Here is a 23,044-nt window from a genome sequence, read left to right as displayed (position 1 = left end):
AAATTGGCCTCGACACGATGTTTTATGTTTTTGAAAGTCTCTAATGCTCACCATACTTGATTAAAAATACATTAAAATCTTAATTTGCAAAATATTATTACAATTTAAAACAGCTTGTTTTATTTTTTATATATTATTAATTTATTCCTGTGATCAAAGCTGAATTTTCAGCATCATCCTGTCTTCAGTGTCACATGATCCTTCAGAAATCATTCTAATATGATTTGATGCTCAGGAAACATTTCTTATTATTAGCAATGTTGAAAACAGTTGAGCTGCTTAATATTCATGTGAAATTCACTTTGTCATATTTGTCACTTTGTCAATAGAAAGTTCATAATTTATGTCATACATGTTGACATTCACCATCCAGCTAGCGGGACTTGTGGCGCTCTTTTTTGAGGCCCCCTCAAAATTGATCAATTTGGTATCAATCGAAAGCTTACAGTATCAGTATTAATCCCGTGAAAACCATTTTGAAATCAAACATTGCGTTTCCATGGAAACAGTACTTAAATTCTTTTTAGCGGGCTCCTCCCCCATTAGTGGCGATGTCATGTTTCATATGACAAAATTTACTGCACTATTTTATAATTAAAACCTTTCCTAATCTTGACAAAACACATAATTGGAAAGGTCTGAGACTCAAGGTTCCATGTTTGGTGATTGTTTTGTGACAGAAGTGATATTGTGACAGAATTGTATTAATTTGTGACTGATTGAATGCATCAACAACAAACAAACAAACAAAAAATCAGTGGCTGTCACCCGGTGGCTATTTTTGGTTTTGAAACGTTTCAAACACTTAAAATCTCATGGGAACTTCAATTTTTGTGATATCAACTTCAAATTTGGAACACAACTTGGTTAGACATATGGCTTTGGTTTTATAGCAATTGTAGATTAAATATTGTATACAATAAAATAAAAATAATAATAAAAATATAATACAAAGGTAAAATGTAGCAATACTCTTGAGTGTCTTCTTTAAAAAGAGACCAACCTTAGGTCTGTATTCCAAAGCATTCATGAATTAAAAACATTTCAGTTTGGACAGTGTATTTTCACGTCTATGATCAACAGTTAAGGGGTTAAATTTTATAATTTTCATCATTATCATAGCCCAGCTGTAAAGGCACAACAATATCTCAAATTATTAGCATGCCATTGGTGGAATAGAAAATAGAAATTTAAAATGTACAAGCAAGCGCTCAAGTGCAATTTAGGCTACCATCCTAACACATATAACAAACACTGGCCCAAAATATACTATTAGCTAATAAATAAAATAAATAAATAAATAAAAGACATGGATTTACATTAAAGTACAGTTGAGTTTTATATTATGCACAGCATTTGACATTAACAACAAAATATATGTGAAGCATTTAACCTTCCATTTTAAAAGTGTATAGTATACGCTACTGGTGACCTGTGACACAACCCACCAGCTCTAGTGTCTATTGTGTATTGCTAAATCTAAATGACCCCTCAGAGATGAATAAAGTTATATTGCTTTCCAAGGTCCACAGCAACACTAGTTGATCCTATATATTAACTATAGAGTCAGGATTTAAAAGTAATTCACAGAATGAGACAGAGCAGGCGGTCGATATCAACTTTAATGAAAATCACGAGGTTCGTAAAAGAGGAACAGCTCGGCGTTCACTGAAGCTAAACATGAACAGACACGCTGGAGTCCAGTTCTAATATATATGCACATAATGCAGACCGTACCCTCTGACCACAGACCTAATGAAGATCTCACAGTTCAGTTTATTGGCACATTCAAGGGTGAGGCAAGGAGAAATGTTAAGTGCTTTTCTCGTCATCGTAAAGGCATGGGGGTGTCGATTTTCAGGACTACTGTAAACAAATCATACAAAATGAATACATAAAACACAAACTTAACAAAAAAAAAAAAAAAAAAAAAACGGTAGTCGTTTCAAAATGGCAAAGTCTTTGTGACTGTGTGGTTCTTTAGTGCAGTAATACATTAGAAAACAGTAATGTGTTTGATATGCCGATTGCACATTGTTGGCATAAAAGAGTATGCTATATATGAAAAATGTTAAGTGTTTCAACCTGGACAGAACTAAGAGGAGATCCAGTTTTAAGGATTTTTTTTTTTTTAGTTTAAGCCTCTGTGGACTTTCTCTTTCATGCATGTCAAAGAATAAACTATAATTCGGTGGAGATAATCATAGCAAAGGGTGCAGTTCAAATATGCAGTAGATTTCAGTGTCTATCATGCGATTGTAGAGGAGAAACTAATGTCTCGGTGTATCAGAAAAAAAGGAAGAGGGAACAAGACCAGAAATGTCTTTAAAGGAATAGTTCACCCAAAAATACCAATTCTGTCATAATTCTCCCCAATGAGATTCCAAAACCATATGACTTCTTTTCTTCAATGTAAGACTAATGGATCATTTCTTAAAGGGATTGTTCACCCCCCAAATTTCTTTTTAATTATGTCATCATTTACTCACCCTTATGTTGTTCCAAACCTGTACAAGTTCCTTTCTTCTGTTGAAATAAAAATAATAAATGTTGAAGAATTTTGGTAACCAGACAGTTGATGGTAACCATTGACTTCCATAGTAGGAAAAAAAAAATACTATGAAAGTCAATGGTTATCAACTGTCTGGTTACCAAAACTCTTCAAAATATATTATTTTGTGTTCAACAGAAGAAAGAAACTCAAACAGGTTTATAACAACATAAGGGTGAGTAAATTATGACAGAATTTTCATTTGTGGGTTAACCATCCCTTTAAGAATGTACTGGATTAAGAATATACAACATGTTTGGGGAATACCAAATACAATTGCAGTCTGTTCACATTAAATTCAAAGGAATGGGAATATTTTCCCTTTTATAAAAAACTTCATGGTGCTTTTTGAAACATAAAAGCTTCAGTCTTCAAAGTTATTATCGTTAGCTATAACTAAAACTGTTAAAAAATAAAAAAACTTATTTTGTTACATAAAATAAGAGACAACAGAAATAAAATAAAAAAGCAACATTTCTCATTTTCACTTTAACAAAGAACTAAATTAACTAAAATGAACTAAAGTTTTAGTTTTAGTAAATTTTAAACGAAAATTTACAAAACCTGTATAGACAAAAAAAAAAAAAAAAAAAGATAAAAACAAACAACAAAATTACTAAAAGTTTAACAAAAATTTAAATGAAACCAGAAAATATTACAAAAGTATATAATTTATGCAAAAATAACACTGGTCTCCATTCACTATAATAGCATGGAAAAAGCGACTAGTAAAATTCTTCAAAATATCTCCTTTTGTAGTCACATGGATTTGGAACAACATGAGGGTGAATATAATGATGTGGTTATGTGCACTGCTTCCACCGACTATCAACTCAATATTTGGCCACTTTTAGGAGAGATGCAGATTATTTTTTATCATCTAAATAAAGTAAACATACAAGTAAAGCTTAATTTATAAAAAATCTTAAAAAGTATAATTGTTAGGCCAATAAATAGATCACATCAGATGCATTCCTCAAACCCTTCTGATTGTGAACCTCCAATTCATTCTTGTCAGTCATACTATCCAACCACAAGTTAAGTTAATACACATCAGTCAATATGAAGAGTTTGCAACTTTGGGAAGATTCAAGGTGTGAATTGTCCAAGCTGAAACAAGTAGGATCATTGTCATCATTTCATCGATCGAGGTTAAGAACAATCCTAGTTTGCGGATGTAGCGGAGAGAGTAAGTCTCTTCCATGGGTGTGCTTCTAAAATTAAGGAGAAACAAGGCAAGGATCCCTGACGCACAGTGAACAAGGTCTGCTAAACTAAATTAAGGGAGTGATCAAGGGTGCGAGAGTTCATATGTGTGTGTGTGTTATGATTCAGAGTTGTCCTCTGTCATGTCATTCGCTTCATTTGGCCTGTACATGAACGTTAGCAGAAACAGAGCCACATCGTGTGAGCACCAATAAGCCGTGTGTGACGTCACCGCTGACCAATAGCGGCTCTCCACCAGGCCCTCCCTCAGCTCAAAGTCGATGCGTTTCTCAAGCTCCACTGAAAAACAGTAAAAAGAAGGACAGGTGTTAGAGGTCTGATGAATTTCTCTGCACAAGCGAATTTTCTTTATGGAAGCCGTTTCCTAGCCTGACTACGTCAGACTTCGTACTTCCGCTCAATTTCATTTCGCTTCTGTACTCAGTCTGAGACAGCGTCATAGCTTTCCGTTTTCCTCCGGCCTGAAAACAGCCGGGCCAATCAACGAACAGAGGGCGGGCTGAGAGCCGTGACGTAGACGCTGATTGTACCGTGGATGCATAGATTTACTTCACATAATCTGCAAAAGTCGTTCACAGCCATGTTCACTCCGGTATTTTCGCTCGATGGTTTTTGTTTTCGCATCATACATGTGTTTACAGTGGAAGTTAGATGCGGCTGAGCATGCGCATAACACACGCCATAACCAAACGTTATGTGATTGGCTTACGGGTAACCAATGATTTTAAACTTCAGACAAGCGCCCCCCCGCGGGAGAGAAAACACTTCTCTATTATGCCATTCCAGACTCTGTCTACGAAGCAAAGCGAAGTAGCAGAGTTTGGTATTACCAGGCTAGCCGTTTCCGTCTCAGAGTAAAAAATTTGTGCGACTGTGACTTTGTCGTAACTTTATATCAAACAATTTGACTTTATACCACAAATTGTAACTTTATAGTTAGCAAATTATAACTGTATCTCTCCAAATTGGGACTATGGGCCCCATCATACACCCGGCGCAATGCGACGCAAGTGTTTTTTGCTAGTTTCAGCCCGACATCGTTATCATTTTTTATCATTATGTCCATTGCCACGTTGTTTAAATAGCAAATGCATTTGCGCCCATTTGCACGTCCATGGGCGTGCTGGTCTGAAAACGAGGAGTGTTCAGGTGCATTGTTGGGCGCGTTGCTATTTTGAGGCAGCTGAAATAGACTGCGCCATTGACCAACTGAAACCTGGTCTGAAGTCAATGGTGCAAATTTTTTGTCATTTAAAGAGTGCGTTAGTAATGTACGCCTATAGGCGGGTCCACAACGTGCGTTCACTTTGTACCGTAGATGGTCTACTCACGCGTTTTAACCTTGCGCACGAGCTGATTTGTTTCCTTGCTAGAGAAGCGTTCAGTTTTTTTGCATACAAATTCCACCGTGTAAATAGCGAATCCGCCATGGTGCGAGCGCAACTAGCTTTTAAAGGGAAAGGGAATGGAACACGTTACGCCCAAAACACACCCATTACTCATTAAGAGAATTGGAACAACCATTTTAGACCATTCGCTGGGCGCGCCGAACATTTTTAAACTAGCAAACGTGGATTCGGGCAAGCCCTAAGTGCACTTGCGCCGTACGCATTAGACAATGCGTTTAGATCGTTATAATAGGGCCCTATATCTTCCAGTGTGATGTTATAGCTAACAATTGCGATTTGCAAGTGCAACTTGCAATGTGACAGTAACTCCATAATGTAAATTTTTTAACATGATTTGATATCTAGCAATTGTGATTTTGTTTCTGGCAACTGTGACTTTATATCTTACAATTTTATATCCGCAACATAATTTCAAATCTCACAATATGTTTTTCATAATTGCGACTTTATATCTCTCACTGTGTCTTTATATCTGGCAATTTGACTATATTTCATGACTTTGTTTCTTATAATTGCAACTTTATTTCTTGAAATTGTGAGTTTATTTTATAAAATGGGGATATATATTTAAATTGACTTTATATCTCAATTTAGACTTTGTATCTCGCAACGAGATTTTAAATCTCGTAATACACCTTTGTGTTACGTGATTGCAACTTTTTATCTGACAATTTGAATTTACTTCTTATTTTAAACTCTCACAATTAGCCTTTTTTATTTTTTTATTTAGAGGCAGAAACAGGCTTCCATTATTATAAAAAGTTATCAATAAAAACTATCGTTATCAGAAAGCAATTAAATCAGCAGTGTACAATTTCTGAGCCACTTACAGGAGGAGTTATCCATAATGACAGAGGCTGATTGTGACATGCTGGTGTCTCCTGCCTTCTCCTCGATTTTCTCCTCAATCTTCTCCTCCAGTTTATCGTCTAACTCCACAGATCTGCCCTCTTCCCCTTTCTCACATGCCCCACCTTCTGAGTCTGATGGCTCCTCCTCCACACCCCCCACCTGTCCACTCGAGCGGGAAAATCTGGAGAACAGGATACCTCCGATGCCTTTACCTATACTTGCCGCTCCTGTGGAAAAATACACATGTATGTAGTTACTGTTACATTTTAAAGGCCTGTTCACACCATAAGTGATAACTATAATTGAATTGAATATCTTTTTTGTCATCGTACAATTAATAATGATACTTTACTGTTGCATTGCCTCCAACTGCAAAAAACAAGTATGGAGTTTTTGGGGATTACAGAAAATGATTTCTTAGACACCCCATTCTGATCAACTCTGAGCACAACAGGGGGCAATACCAGCAACCTGTTCACCCACATCCTGCAGATTTCGCCACTATACAGAGAGTAAGTTGCAATTATTTTGCTAGTCCAGAAAGGGAAAATGTTACATTAACCTGTTAACTGATGACGCCTCTCTGTGTTTTGTTATATTTACATTCCTTGAGGCTTTTAGTCCAAAAGTGTGCTAATTCAGATAAAAACTTACGGATTATCATATGTTTACTTCAAATAGCTTTAGAGAGTAATATTTTTGTTGTATTTTTACCCAAAATGTCATGTGACATACAAAATGTGATGTCAGCATTATGGAATGCTAAACTCTCACATGGAATTTGTTTCATTCATACTCAACACTGGAGGGCACATTTGCACAGAAAGTCCACAAGTGAGAAACACATAGAAGTATTAAACTTTTGATGTTCCAGGAAATCCCTAATATGGACAAAGACCATCCAGCCATCGCTTTAGCTGAATAAAATGCACACCATTTAACACACCATTGTGACTATGGAATATGGTTTATCTGTGTTCTTCATGCCATCTTGGTTATTGTCGTCAGAATAATCTATAATGCAATGCTAATAGACAGTCTTTATCACTGTACAGAATACTATAAAATAATAATTTCTGCCTCATTCTGTGATAAGAAGCCACATCAGTTCAATGTGAAGTATGAAGAAGGAACAACAGAAGGAAGTTATTTCAATCACTTGGCTGACGCTATAAAGTGATTTTGGAGTATAATATGCTGTTATTCTAATAAATTGTATTTTGAATGCTGTGCTAAGCTAAAACGCTTAACATTTTAGTCTCCTCTGAATTAAATCATACAACATTGTCTTAAAAATGTTCCATAAATCTCTGAATTATATCATTTATTTAATTAATTCTGACGATATGACAACAAGCTGGCAAATGTTTTCTTTCAAATGAGTTTACAATATTTGAAATCCGAAGGTTTCATAAACTATGTATTTTAATTTGGGTATGCCATTTATTGGATTTGGGTTCCAAATGGGGACTCAAGTTAACAGGTTAAGGTATTAGTTGTGATTAAAAACTATTAATAATAAACAAATAAACAAAGTAAAGATGAATTTGACTAATAACATAGGTTTTTTTTCTTCTTTTTTTCCCTAAGGTTTCTATAGATATTGTTACCGTGAATTAGTTTGGCCTCTATAACCGTGGTGTGAAAAATCCGATAACGTGATAGCCCTAATTTCACATAATGGATATTTCCCATTTGTAAATTCAAGACTTAGCAGCATTTAGTGCAACTATGGCTCTGGGGTAAAAACTATTTTTAAGTCTGTTTGTCCGTGATTTTACTGTCCTGTGGAGACCAGGGTTGGAGGGGTCCCTAAGGATGGTATAGGCTTTCCTGAAGCAGCGGGAACTGTACAAGAGCATTTATTTAAAATAGAATATTTTCTAACATTATAAATGTCTTTACTGTAACTTTTGATCAGATTTCAGATAAATGCTGTTCTTTTGAACTTTCTATTCATCAAAGAATTTTGAAAAAAAAAATTACACAACTGTTTTCAACATTGATAATAATAATGAATGTTTCTTGAGCATCAAATCATCATATTAGAATGATTTCTGAAGGATCGTGTGAAACTGAAGACTGGAGTAATGATGCTGAAAATTCAGCTTTGATCACAGGAATAAATTACACTTTACTGTATATTCACATAGAAAACAGCTGTTTTAAATTGGAATAATATTTCACAATATTACTGTTTTTGTTTGTATTTTTAATCAAATAAATGCAGCCTTGGTGAGCAGAAGATAGGCTACTTTTTTTAAAAAACATTAAAGGTGCCCTAGAATGGATTATTTATTATTTTAGAATGTTTCCTGGGGTGCCCTTATAATGTTAGTATGTTTTTTAGATCAAAAGTTGTTATAATTTAGAAATAAAAGGCATATTTCCTAGCCTGATTTCATCCCCTGATTTGAACGCTCTGTTTGAAGGGGCGTGTCTGCTGTGAGACTTCAATGTAAACGCCCACTGCTGTGATTGGCTGACATGCTTGCATATGAAATCTGGCATTCGAGCTATCTGGAAAACTTTTACACGTTTTTACTATTACAGCTATCGGGATTAACGAATCATGAGAAGTTTTTTAAGTATTTAGATCTATTCCCATCACATAAAAGGTTGCAGTGATGACCATTGAGCAGATGACAGCCTGCAGGGCCGCGGGAAGTGGGGGTGCTGCAGCACCCCCTGTTTTCACAGAATTGTAAATGCAACGCATATGTTTGTATATTAAAATGTATAAATTTTTAGCATTTAGTCATTTATTTGTAATAAACACTTTAAGTGGGCTATTTAAAAATGTTTATTTATATGTTAAATTATCTTTTTAAAACATAAGCGCAGAGTGTTACGTAATATTGTGTGTGTTTGTGTTTCGAAAGAATTTGTCCGCAGCTGCTCAAAAAAAAAAAAAAAAAAAAAAAAAACGTCAAAAACCCCACTGTCAGTGTTTTGTAAGGAACAGGCAAATATGTAAAATATAGCAGGAGACATTTTAATTGTTTACTAATAAAACAGTTATTTTTTATGTCAGTGTCGGCTAGACAGATGAAGTTGACGACTCGCGATCTTCGCAGCGCCAGAGAGAAATGCACATTTCATACGAATTACATAAGCAGCGCAGTCTGTTTTCTTTCGTTTTGAATTGTTCTGCTTAAAAGTAGACATTTCAAGCTATCTATATGTCTCAGGTCTGTGAGGCAATAGGCTACCTTATAGGCCTACGCTGAGTTTCATTATGAGACGAGCTCCAGGTTCGCCAGCGCCTCCGTATCCTGATTATTTATTTTCTAATAGCCTATATTTATGCTACTTCTTATTAAATCCAGACAATTTGTTGATGAAACATCGATTAAAATTAAGATACAATTAATACAAAACGAAATTAAATTTAAAGACAGGCTTTGTGCTTTCAGTTTGAGGTCTCTGTGAAAGTTTTAAAACATTATTTTAGTGCCACTTTAGAGCGCTCACGTCCGTAACGGAGAACTGTCTGTAAAAAATTTTTATTTATTTTTTGTGAAATAAATTTCTAAAAAAATGCGACTTAGTCCAGTGCGACTTAGGCTATAGATGTTTTTTTCTTCCCCGTGGCGCATTTTGTGACTGATATGCGACTCCGGAGCAATAAAATAAAAGGGACTCCGGAATAAAAGCATGAATCAATAAAGTCAAAAATGTGATGTGCAGTCAGGTTTGAGTGTGTGCGCGTTTTTTGAGGAGTTTTATAATCTTGATATTGTTTCTTATTCAGAAGTGGTGAAATCGCCCCCCTTCGTCCGTTTGGGACGCCGAGAGAAGCCTGGCTGCTTGATATTGTTCCAGGTTAGAAAAACAGTCCGTGGTGAAATGGGCAGAGCAAACTAACAACTTCGAATTAAACTGTAGCGGTATCCGATTATAGATAGATAGATTAGAGATAGATCTGCCATTTTCCCTATGATCCTTCACCTGCAGAACTTCTGATGATTCGGCTGCGCAGTTTCGCCTGGCCTTGAACATGGGCTGGCATATGCACATTTTTGGAGGCGTACATATTAATGATCCCGACTGTTGCGTCACAGTTGGTGTTATGTGGAGATTCGCCTGTTTTTCAGGGCTGTTTTTCAAAAACGAGATTTAAATAAGAAAGAGAAAACTATGGTGTTTGAGACTCACTTTATGTCATGTCCATGTACTGAACTCTTGTTATTTAACTATGCCAAGATAAATTCAATTTCACATTCTAGGGCAATCTTACTGACCCCAAACTTTTGAACGGTAGTATATATATATATATATATATATATATATATATATATATATATATATAAAATATTTATAAGATTTATTATTGACACTTCCTAATTGCTTTATATTGATCCGATGCTTTGCTGAGTTGTTTCTGTTTATCGCTTTTACATTCAAATCAGATGGTTTAAACTGCAAATGCTCAGTAATTGAAGGTAGACCGCCATTATCTCGATATTTGGGAACCGTAATTCTACTCCTACATCACACACTACACATCCTGCACTCCCTGCAAGTGTTTTACACTTCCAGTCGTCTTTAACGATCTTCCTCTCCATCTCACCCATGATGCTGGCCTTGCCCAGGTTGGTGATAGACTCGCCGTAGTGTCTGCGGGGCTGTGGAGGGGAGGTGCATGGGCTCGGGAGGCTCTCCGTATCGGACACATAAGCACTTTCCTTTGACGGATTCAGTAGAGTGGGACGGATCTGGTCATACGGTGTAGGGCTGGTGGTGTTGTACCTAAAAATGTTTTTGGTTTTTTTGTATACAATAAAATCACACGTACGTATGTAAATTTTTTATTGATAAAAAAACATTTCTTATTCATTCATTTATCCTTTATGATTATTGGGGGGGGGCACATTTCAATTTAGCTAAAGCATCGCTTTACTCACCAGTGAATCTGGACAGGTGATATATTGCTGTAATGCTTCAGGATGAGAGGCTCCAATCTGTATGCCTGCAGGAAACCATTTGTTTTTATTTAGATGTTATTCATATTTAGAAGTTATTCATATTTTCTGACTGATATTTGCATATTATACACATTTAATTACAAAAAATATTAATGCTCCGCATTAAACTGTTTATTCAAAGCAATGAAATAACATCTATATATTTTGCCGTTTTAATTTCTCTTTTTTCTCTCTCCTTTATTTGTGTGTGTGTGTGTGTGTGTGTGTGTGTGTGTGTGTGTGTGTGTGTGTGTAAATATACACATTATATATATATATATATATATATATATATATATATATATATATATATATATATACACTGTATATATGCAATTCATTGGTCTCTTACTTAGTATAAGCACCTATGTCTTGTTAATAAAAAATAAATAAATACACAAGATTTAAAATCTTATATCATTTCATACATGCACAATTATGAATAAAACAACATCATGTACGTACAGAATAGTTTAATACAAAGAGCCGCACAAAGTCTCGAATCTCAAGACATGTTTTTCTAAATTTGAATTACATGATAGCTTTATATGCTGAACAGATTTAGGCTTTTATTCACATATAAACATTCATCAACAGTTATGATAAATGGAAGCTCAAGCATGTTCGCTTGACGTGCAAGAACCAATGAAGTTCATTCTCGTGTGTAACGCAGCACGTTTGAGCTTCCTCAAGAACCAATGAGGTTCATTCTTGTGTAACGCAGCACGTTTGAGCCAGCAAGAACCATGAGGTTCATTCTTGTGTAACGCAGCACGTTTGAGCTTCCTCAAGAACCAATGAGGTTCATTCTCGTGTGTTATGCAGCACGTTTGAGCTTCAGCAAGAACCAATTAGGTAAATACTTGTGTTAAGCAGCACGTTTGAGCTTCCTCAAGAACCAATGAGGTTCATTCTTGTGTTACGCAGCACATTTGAGCTTAAGCAAGAACCAATTAGGTAAATACTTGTGTTAAGCAGCACGTTTGAGCTTCCTCAAGAACCAATGAGGTTCATTCTCATGTTACACAGCACGTTTGAGCTTCAGCAAGAACCAATGAGGTTCATTCTCGTGTGTTGCGCAGCACGTTTGAGCTTCAGCAAGAACCAATGAGGTTAATTCTTGTGTTACGCAGCACGTTTGAGCTTCAGCAAGAACCAATGAGGTTCATTCTTATGTTACGCAGCACGTTTGAGCTTCAGCAAGAACCAATGAGGTAATTATTGTGTTAGCAGCACATTTGAGCTTCAGCAAGAACCAATGCGGTTAATTCTTGTGTTAAGCAGCACGTTTGAGCTTCAGCAATAACCAATGACGTTAATTCTTGTGTTAAGCAGCACGTTTGAGCTTCCTCAAGAACCAATGAGGTTCATTCTTGTGTTACACAGCACGTTTGAGCTTCAGCAAGAACCAATGCGGTCCATTCTCGTGTGTTATGCAGCACGTTTGAGCTTTAGCAAGAACCAATGAGGTTCATTCTCGTGTGTTACGCAGCACGTTTGAGCTTCAGCAAGAACCAATGAGGTTCATTCACATGTTACGCAGCACGTTTGAGCTTCAGCAAGAACCAATGAGGTTCATTCTTATGTTACGCAGCACATTTGAGCTTCCTCAAGAACCAATGCGGTCCATTCTCGTGTTATGCAGTACATTTGAGCTTCAGCAGGAACCAATGAGGTTCATTCTTGTGTGTTACGCAGCACGTTTGAGCTTGCTTCAGCAAGAACCAATGAGGTTCATTCCCGTGTGTTGCGCAGCACGTTTGAGCTTCAGCAAGAACCAATGAGGTTCATTCTCATGTTAAGCAGCATGTTTGAGCTTCAGCAAGAACCAATGAGGTTCATTGAGATTTGTTCTCAAGCAGGTTCAGTTTATCTTATTTTTATGTTTGCTGATCAATGTTTAAATGTGAATAAAAGCCTAAACTAAATTTGTTCATCATATAAAGCGATTGAGTCTCTTCAGGAAATTTTGACTAAATCACTTCTTGACAAAATCTCTTTTTGGGTGAACTAACCCTTTAACATTAACCAAGATTTAATAAATGCTGTAGAAGTATTGTTCATTGTTAGTTCATATTAACTAATGTTAAGAAATGAAACCTTGTTGTAAAGTGTTACCAATCATTTGACTTTTTTTAAATGGGCTCATAATTTATATGGACCTGTACTGAGAAATCTGATCCTAGGCTATCTTTATACTCCAAAAACCATCACTCACTACAGGATCAGTGGGATGGAAGATGTTGAAAAGCCGCTGGCAGATATATTTAGGTAGGATGTTGTCCTGCGTTCCGTCGGTTCCAGGACGGACACCTCGCAAAGCCAAGAACACAGCCAGAGGAGATCCCATGCAGAAGAAGTTCTCCACCTACAACCCCAAATCACATGGTTTATTACATGAAACTTACACAAACAGATGGTGGGAAGGGGAAGTGAAGGTTATTTATACTAACGTACCTTGAATTTCAGGGCTGGAGAGGGTCTTGAGGATGAGGTTTGGACATGCTGAAGCTTATCTTCCAAATCCCTCATTCTGCAAATGAATATTAAATTAGATTTTTGGAGAGGAAAAGTACACACACCAGATTAACAGAGGGATGGTCATTATGGAGTAGAGTGCACACAAAACTAAAAACCTTTAAATAATACATAACCCAATGAATGCATCGGAAACAACATGAGAACAGTAAAATCAATGCAACTGGCAACTGAACAAATGGATAATACATTAAGAACTAACAGATTGTAAAAGATAATCTTTCGAAATGTTAGTGTATCGTAAAGCCGAAATTAAAATTAAAATAACAATAACAACGACTTTTACATTTTCTGAAGAAAACAAGAGTGGTCTTAGCCTGTGCAAAACCGACAGCCACAATGCAAGAGTGGATGGTTATTATACATTGTTAAACAGATACTGAGGCAGGGCTGGGAAACTCTGGCCTACAACATTTACTTTCCAGCAGAGTTTAGCTCTAACCAACAAACACACCTGAACAAGCTAATCAAGGGCTGCGTCCCAAAGCTTAAAAGCCTTCGGAGGATGCATCAAGGCACGTCCGAATCCAACATTAGCTTCACTTCCTGTCTCCTGAGATACCGTCATCTGATTGATTTTTAAGGCTGCCTTTGATATCCCACAATCCTGTGCGTTCCTTTTCGTGACAGTTAAGCTAAAAAACTTGTCATTACCTTGTCAGTTTGAGTGTAAATGTACGTTTTTGATCAACATTTTGATCAATATCACTTTTGATGTTATTTCTAAGCAAAAAATATTTGCTTAGTTATCATCAAAGCTCTCTCTGTTTAGCTCTAGATCATTAAACCATAACGCTGTCTCAGAAGCCTGTCCGAAATCACTTTCGTGAGGTAGCTTCGTGTGCAAACGCTGCCTGCGAAGTCAGTACCTGATAGGACAAAGAGGCGACAAGTCAGCTGCCTAAGCTTTCGGATGCAGCCAGGGTCTTCAGAATTACTAGAAAGCTACATGCAGGTGGGTTTGATCTGGGTTGGAGCAAAAACTCTGGAAGAAAGTGGATCTTGAGGGTCAGAGTTGCCCAACCTTGTGCTCTGAGTGGATGTTAGCATGTTGCTATGTAGTCGCTACAATGTTGGTAGTGATTGTTAGTGTGTTGCTAGTGTGTTCTCTGGGTGAATGTTAGCATGTTGCTACTGTGTTCTAAGTGGTTGTTGGGTTACTTGCTAGTGTGTTTTGGGTGGATGTTAGCATGCTGAAACTGTGTTCTGAGTGGTTGTTGGGTTACTTGCTAGTGTGTTTTGGGTGGATGTTAGCATGCTGAAACTGTGTTCTGAGTGGTTGTTGGTTACTTGCTAGTGTGTTTTGGGTGGATGTTAGCATGTCGATACTGTTCTGAGTGATTGTTGGTTACTTGCTAGTGTGTTCTGGGTGGATGCTAGCATGATACTGTTCAGAGTGGTTGTTGGGTTACTTGCTAGTGTGTTCTAGGTGGATGTTAGCATGTTGATACTTTGTTCTGAGTGGTTGTTGGTTACTTGCTAGTGTGTTTTGGGTGGATGTTAGCATGTTGATACTGTTCTGAGTGATTGTTGGTTACTTGCAAGTGTGTTCTGGGTGGATGTTAGCATGTTGATACTGTTCTGAGTGATTGTTGGTTACTTGCAAGTGTGTTCTGGGTGGATGTTAGCATGTCGATACTGTTCTGAGTGATTGTTGTTTACTTGCTAGTGTGTTCTGGGTGGATGCTAGCATGATACTGTTCAGAGTGGTTGTTGGGTTACTTGCAAGTGTGTTCTGGGTGGATGTTAGCATGTTGATACTGTGTTCTGAGTGGTTGTTGGATTACTTGCTAGTGTGTTCTGGGTGGATGTTAGCATGTTGATACTTTGTTCTGAGTGGTTGTTGGTTACTTGCTAGTGTGTTTTGGGTGGATGTTAGCATGTTGATACTGTTCTGAGTGATTGTTGGTTTACTTGCAAGTGTGTTCTGGGTGGATGTTAGCATGTTGATACTGTTCTGAGTGATTGTTGGTTACTTGCAAGTGTGTTCTGGGTGGATGTTAGCATGTTGATACTGTGTTCTGAGTGGTTGTTGGATTACTTGCTAGTGTGTTCTGGGTGGATGTTAGCATGTTGATACTGTGTTCTGAGTGGTTGTTGGGTGACTCGCTAGTGTGTTCTGGGTGGATGTTAGCATGTTACTAGAGTGTCCTGGCTGATTGTGAACGTGTTGCTAGAGTGTTTTGAGAGGTGGTTAGCATGTCATCTGAATGGTTATTGTTAAACTGTTGCTTTGCGATTGCTGAGAGGTTGTTGGTGTCTTAAAAGGGTGTTCTGAGTGCATTTTGCTATGCTACAGGCACCTACAGCTGTACATACTGTGAATACCAGAGCACTTTCACCCTGCAGATTTTTCAGTATTTACATATGACGTATTTCTGTCGACTGACCAACCCAGCGATGCTAAGCATTTGTGAATTAATCATTCATTTGAGTCGGTTCTCTCTTTCCAATAAGTTGGCCAAACAGGTTTGCAAAACAGTCTGAATTGATTCGCATCCACTGTCTCACTGAATCATCAAAAGCGGTTTCTCAGTCGGTAAAACAGACAGTATTGAGAACACAGAAAACAAACAGCAATGGAATAAAGTGGATGTTCACCTACAAACAATTGAATCTAAAGGCTACTTTTCACACCGAAAGTGTTTTTGTGTCCGCCCGCGCTGTTATTCTGAACATATGAACATGTACTAGATGGATGTCTGGGACCATTTTGTTGCTTTTTCCATTTTTGTGTTTCAAAATATTTAAAATGTGTCTACAGAGTGTCATTGATAATTTAGTCTGAAGAGTCTCAAGTCTTATAAAAGTGCACAGTAGTTACATACATACTAGACATTAGCAGAGTTGCATTTTTAATGAGCATATATTGAATTTTGTGACTTTTTAGTGTTGTTTTTCCATGTAGAAATCCTGCAGGCACCACTATGCTAGAGTGTTCTGCATGGTTGCTTACATCCTTTACTTAATTTCATGAGAGTGTAGAGTGTAACTATAATTAGTTGTAAACCTTAAGCATGTCATACGAAGATCCTCCAGTAGCTGACGCTCTTGTCTGCTTACATCAGCCTCCACAGCATCTGCCACGTCTTTGTGAACAAAGCGCACAGGGTCCCACCCTGTCATGATGTCAAAGGTGATGACACAGCCGAGTGAGTGGGAGACGATGGACACCTTTCCATTCTCTGCAAATTCTGGGTTGCGTTCGCAGAAGAGCATGTAGAGTCGGTTCAACTCTTTGGTCAGACCCCGGGTGATCTGAGGATGCAAGTGCAGAGAGCGTGAAACGAACAAGTGTGACACTTTATCTGTGCACTAGAAAAGAGTGGGAGAGAGTGTGCGTCTGTGTATGAGTGGGACGTCTTTTGAGCTTTAAAGTATACTTTTTTTGATGTGCTTTCACATCAGGAGCCCAAATATGATGCTTTAAAAATCTTGTATGTGGGTTAGAAAACTGAAAAAAAGAGCAAAATGAATGAAAGAGTAGAGAACTATAGATGTAAATCACCTCATCCCTGTACAAAGGGCTTGTGTAGTACATAATATCCATTGCACTACTGTTCAGCATGTCTCTCAGACCTCGCACTTTGTCTGGAGTAATGGAGTCCACAGTGTCTGAAAAAGTAGACTTATCATAAATAAGCCATAATCATGTCTATCACTGATAATAGTTTTCAAACATAATGCACTTTATATTTTTAGCATTGACCATAGGCAATACCTCCATCAAGGGCGAGTTTAGATCGCCATTCCACAGGAAGGAACTCAACGTGTTCATTTGTTCGGTCAGAAAAGTGCTTCTCCTCCATCTTGCGGGCAGCATCACGCATCCTAAACCGTCAATGAAATGCATCAGTTTCAGGACTAGATGTTTTTTGCAGACTCAGCTGTGTGATTTGTGGACTTACATGCTTGTATTTCTAATGATCCGCCCCTGATCCATCTTTTGGCCAATCCCATGTACCACAAAGACTATGTGCGTTGTTTCAGGGGGCGTGTCCTCTAGAGCCGCCTCCTCCACGTAACCTCGGTGGAGACGCGTCCCACTACTGGAGGCTAACCAGACATGCTAAATTGATAACCATGCACTTTATTTTATCTTTAGTTTTAACAGTGACTTCCCTTGTGAAAAAGAAGTGCACTTAACTGTGTTGAATGTACAATCTTAAAAGGTTTTTTTTTTTTTTTTTTTTTACTATACTTGCAGATAAAATGATACTAATTAATTCAAATAAAAGGCCACTTAAGTGTACTTTAAAGAGATTTTAAAATGTGCACTTTGTAATATTGAATTAAAAGTTTTGAAGTGTACTTCTTTTTCACAAGGGTTAGTTCACCCAAAATAAAAAATGCTGTCATCATTTACCTCATGTCGTTCCAAAACCATTAGACTTTCGTTAATGTTCAGAACACAAATAAGGATATTTTTAATGAAATCTAAGGGTTTTCTGTCCCTCATTGGCAGTCTATCCAACTACCACTTTGACGCTTCAGAAAGTTCATAAAGAGATTGTAAAACTAATCCATATGAATCGAGAGGTTTAGTCCAAATTTTCTGAAGAGACAATATCACTTTATATGATGAACAGATTTAATTTAGACTTTTATTCACATATAAACAATGATCAGAGAACATAAAGAGAGGCTTAACTGAACCTGCTTGATGTGCAAGAACAAAACTCTTGCAGAAGCTCAAACGTGCTGCGTAACACAAGAATGAACCTCACTGGTTATTGCTGAAGCTCAAACGTGCTGCGTAACACAAGAATGAACCTCATTGGTTCTTGCTGAAGCTCAAACGTGCTGCGTAACACAAGAATGAACCTCATTGGTTCTTGCTGAAGCTCAAACGTGCTGCGTAACACAAGAATGAACCTCACTGGTTCTTACTGAAGCTCAAATGTGCTGCATAACACGAGAATTCATCTGTTCATCATATAAAGCGATTGTGTCTCTTCAGAACATTTGGACTAAACCGCTCAATTCATGTGGATTAGTTTTATAATCTCTTTATGAACTTTATGAAGGGTCAAACTGCTAGTTGCGTAGCTATCAATGGAGGGACAGAAAGCTCTCAGATTTCATTAAAACATCTTCATTTGTGTTTCAAAGAAGAACGAAAGTCTTACGGGTTTGGAAGGACATGAGGGTGAGTAATTAATGACACAATTTTCATTTTTGGGTGAACTAAACCTTTAAAGACCACATAACATTTTTAATGTTTTTATTTTGGCTTTTAGTCCATGTCTATTTGTTTTGAAATCATGTAGTACTCCAATAATGTACTTTAAGCAGATCCATGAATTAAAAAGTGAATGTCTTTCTCTTCATTTCATGTGAGAAAAAAAGACTCAAAATATTGATGACTCATCTTGCACATACATTTTTGTCCAATCGAACTAGCAAGTAGTGAATAGTGCTGAATCTACACTAGTAAGAGTAAAATAGTATGCCAGTATGTTATTTTGAGTTTAGCCATTTGGCCTATTTAATAAATTGGGCCTTCAGTATGTCCTGCCCAAGAAAACAGAAAACATAACATAGAACACTGAACTCATCAAGCCATTTCATGTGGTCTACAAGTAAACAACACCACTGAGAAAGTACTTACTAATCAAGGGTGTTACAAACCTTTTGAGAACCCCAGTTTCTGAGTGACTGTTCGTGCAATCTTAGAGGTGGTGGCATCGCTGTAAAGGTATACTTCATCCACGCTGTGCCAGTCCACATGGCTACGGCTCAGTTTCAAACTGTGAATGGCTGAGTGAATTAAGAGCAGAAGTTAAACGGGTCTGTTTCAAATTACCTGAGTGTTAAGTAATCTTAAGTGGTCTAACTAGATCAGTTCATTTCAATTAAGGGGCATTTTAAGTATTTGCAAACACAACTGAAAATCGATACCAGTATATACAAGTCAGTTTAACTTAGTTCAAATGTGTTATGGGACAAACAGGATGTCTGGGTTTGGGATGTAGCACATTCATGACTGTGCCTCTGGGTCAGCTGAACTAAGCTTCAATGTTAAGTCGATCTTTTTTGTGTGCTTGACCCCTAGTACAAAGCCTCCCTAACCCTGAGTCCTATTGGTTCCATGGTCTGTTACCATCTTTGCTGTCCACCGTGATGGCCACCGCTTCTGTGTCAAAGGTGTCTTTCATCTGCTGGCCTCGGAAACGGGCCAGGTGGTCCAGTTCAATGAGGTCACTGTCCTCTTCCTCCAGAGGCAACCAGGTACCGTCCGTGAACCACTGGCCTCTCATGACCGGGATGTGGTCCTGTTCTGTAAAGACAAGCAGTCCGAATTGTTGTCCTAAAGCAACAATTCATCTGACTTAAGCACACTGTACGTTTTTGGTTTACAACTGTTTTTCCTAAAGAATTTCTGTTGTTGTGGGGTAAAATCACGAGTCTTTGCTCACCTAGCGTGTCAGGTTCACAGATGGCGATTTTAATGGTCTTTGGGATGAAGCTTAGCCTCAGACAAATTTCGGGGAGTCTCAGAAAATTTGGGTCACACTCCTACAGCTGTTTTACGGCTCATGTCCACTGAAGAACCAATATAAAGGTGTCTTTCACGGGTCGAGGCGAGAAGCGAAGTGCCATGCTACGCCTGTCATTTGGTTTAGAAATCATTTGGTAATTCCTATAGTTTTGTTTATATTGAAGTGAGGTTTATTGTATTTGGTCTGTCTATAGTATGTGGAGTAGCGTTCAAGTAAGTTTATCATTTTACTTAGTAACTTGTAATGACAATAATAAATGACTTGACTTGAAGGTGCGGTCACATTTACTCTTGTTCGACGGATTTTACCTTTGTTTGAGGATTAGGATACATAACACATTTTTGAGTTTGACGGTTTTGCGTTTTTAGAATGCTGTGTCATGCACTAGACGCGCTCAAAAGACGCGAGAGCGAGCGCCTCGGATAAAGACGTCCGTCTAGCGCATATTTACATTGAAAAACAATGGAAGAGTAGCCTAACGCACTGGAATGTAAAAAACATGTTCTGTGGGAATGTCCCCTTAGATGTGTTATTTGCTGAAAGCCACATTCGAACATTGACGTAAAATCTGGTGCAATTCATCTTGCAGGGTCAAGTTTGGATATGGAGCTTATGCTTAAATATGATTTGAGAGCTACTGCAAAGATTTTTGACAAAAAAAAAAAGACTTAAATTTCAGTTTTTGTTTCTCACCAGTGTTGGGTGTAATAAATTATTAATTAATCTAATTACTGTAAATTACTTTTCCCTTGAAAAGGTAAAGTAAGGAATTATTCTTACTTTTTCAGAAATGTAATTACAGTTAGCCTACTTCTGTTCTAATGTAGGCTAATTGCATTAAATACGGTATAGACTAGAACAATATATAAATACTATATAAAACAATAGTGGATTTAACATCAAAATGTAAGGTTAAAATGTATGTTTTTAATGTAAAAAAACCTTTACTCCCTTTACAAACTCTGATCAGTTTAAGAATAATTTATGCAGTTGAATATTGTTTATTAGAAATAATCAAAAGTGCAGTTTCATGTCTATCCTTGCATTGTTTAACTAAAGTAATGAGTAATACAATCCAATACTTAGGCTAATTGATAAGAGTAATACAACTGTTGATGATGTATAGCTGTAGTATCAATTACTTTTTTAGAGTAACTTGCCCAACACTGTTTATTATCGTATGGCTTCATAGAAGATTTGGAATACAGTATTTACATTAGGCCTACTTTTAGGATACTTTAATGGCGCTTTGTCAGACTCAAGTATGTACTATCGTTGTAACTTGTATGTATAAGAAGAACTAGCCTACATTAACATTCGGCAAAACCTCTCTTTGTTTTCCAAACACCACATAACAAATATGTTTGAATTAAGGCGTCTTGTTTGTTTTCTTTAATGCAATAAGATTGTAAAAACACTCACGGTTCCAGTATACAGGATAACAGTCTTTCCCTTTAATGTCCACCTCGTAGAGTCCTCCACGGACACACACTGCCTCCACATTGATGGTCTCCGACTCCAGCTCCGTCTCGTCCGTTGAGCAGCATCCCGCATCCGAGCTCTCGTATCCCGGCGCCGATGCTGCCGCCGCCGCGGACTGTCTCCGGACCGCCGGCTCTTCACATTCTGACGGAGACTCGAATAAATCCTCTGCTTCTTCACTGGCCTCCCTCCGTTTGACCTCGTTCGGGTTAAGCTCGCAGAATTTGCGATAAGCCAACTCGATTTTCAGAGAATCGTGTCCAACAAACGGTTTCCAGGTCCTCTTGTCCTCTTTGTAGAACCAGCGCACCTCTTCGGGTCCGAGTTCCGTTACAACTTCCCCGCGGTGCCGCGAGCTGTTGGAGCGGTTGCGCTTTTTCGTGGTGACGTTCCCGTCGCTCTCGCTGTAGATCGGGTCGCTGGGGATGTCGAGATAGTCCGAGTCCGGATCAGAACCGAGACGGCCATGATAGACGGGGAAACCCTCTTCCACCAGGCCTAGCATCAGTTCGCGTTGGCCTAGGGGAAGCGGCAGATGCACGTCTATGCCCGACTGCACCGCATTCATCCCGTCGTGTATCGCGTCGCCCGTGGGCTCGTCAAAGCAAGACGTATACGAATCATCCATCCTTCCCCATTCATTCCCGCTGACATTTTCCCTGCTTTCCGAAAAACTCAAAGACGTGTTGTCCTGACAAGCGCTCATCGCTGTCAACGCTTTCTGGAAAACAGCAAACGGAGCGATTTCAGCACCGGTCAGCTGATTATGATAACAAATCTAACGATGTCAAAACCTCTCCTTCCTCCGGCGCGACCAAAGCGGCCAGCATCTGTACAGATGCGTCAATCACAGACGCCGAACTTGAAACGCCATTGATTAAAAGCGAATTCACGCTTACAGTCCTAAACTTATAGGGCGGACACGCCAACCTGTTCACTTTCCATTAATATGCCGCCTGTAGTGGTGGAGCCCCTCTGCTCTGTAGCGACGTCCGATGAGTGAACGGATCTTGAGTCGGATCTAGCTGTTCACAGAATCAGTCTGAGCGAGTCGTCAAACGATTCATCTAGTCCGAGCGGTTCTCGAATCCATCAACTGTTCAACCGTGAATGTTTTCCTTGCCTTGTGTTATATGGCTGATGAAATATGAGTATTATTAGGATGCTACTTAATGCAAACTGTATTCTAAATAACTTTGTTTTTATGTGCATGATACAAATTACAACCTTATTAATCAAAAGCGTAATATGCTATTTGTGTTTAAGTGTACAAATGTTAATTATTTAGTACACGTAAATAGACCTCTGTACTTTCTGTAATAACTATCATGAAACCTTGTGTTTATTTTGCCATTATTCAGTTATAATGTGGTGTGAGATACAGACATATTTATTTATCAATGAAAATGTTCAATTTCAAGACCTCTCTCAGTTTTATGGAAAAAACACACTTTTTTTGGCTTCACCGAATATTTTAAAGAGAATGAAAAGTGTTCTATTTAATTTTTTACTGAA

General features: G+C 37.9%; 1 protein-coding gene across 2 annotated transcripts; it reads right to left on the bottom strand.

The window, feature by feature from the left end:
- Positions 1-1,602: 1,602 nt before the first annotated feature.
- Positions 1,603-22,678, bottom strand: ddhd1b (DDHD domain containing 1b). Of its 2 annotated transcripts, none has more exons than XM_082146676.1 (13): positions 21,470-22,678; positions 19,648-19,854; positions 19,176-19,304; positions 17,453-17,600; positions 17,266-17,375; positions 17,053-17,159; positions 16,555-16,802; positions 13,464-13,539; positions 13,225-13,374; positions 10,947-11,011; positions 10,613-10,791; positions 6,018-6,266; positions 1,603-4,057 (listed from the first exon to the last, which is right to left on the bottom strand). In XM_082146676.1, exons 1-13 carry the CDS (start codon positions 22,233-22,235, stop codon positions 3,876-3,878), a joined length of 2,616 nt encoding a protein of 871 aa, XP_082002802.1. In that variant the 5' UTR covers positions 22,236-22,678; the 3' UTR covers positions 1,603-3,875. The 2 variants fall into 2 exon arrangements, with proteins under 2 accessions (XP_082002802.1, XP_082002803.1); XM_082146677.1 differs by having other exon boundaries at positions 19,648-19,824; positions 21,470-22,672.
- Between the last annotated feature and the right edge of the window lie 366 nt (positions 22,679-23,044).

This window comes from Leuciscus leuciscus (genome assembly GCF_965113295.1).
Source record: "Leuciscus leuciscus genome assembly, chromosome: 19".
NCBI lineage: Eukaryota > Metazoa > Chordata > Actinopteri > Cypriniformes > Leuciscidae > Leuciscus > Leuciscus leuciscus.
This window is presented reverse-complemented; position numbering and strand designations above follow the sequence as displayed.

Bases quoted from the DNA above. Each gene is read 5' to 3' on its own strand.
- ddhd1b (XM_082146676.1), bottom strand. From the start codon at position 22,235: ATGAGCGCTTGTCAGGACAACACGTCTTTGAGTTTTTCGGAAAGCAGG. The intron at 13,375-13,463 runs GTACGTTAGTAT...TTGGGGTTGTAG, and splicing joins CTCCAGCCCTGAAATTCAAG to GTGGAGAACTTCTTCTGCAT. The intron at 11,012-13,224 runs GTGAGTGATGGT...GGTTTCCTGCAG, and splicing joins TCCATCCCACTGATCCTGTA to GCATACAGATTGGAGCCTCT.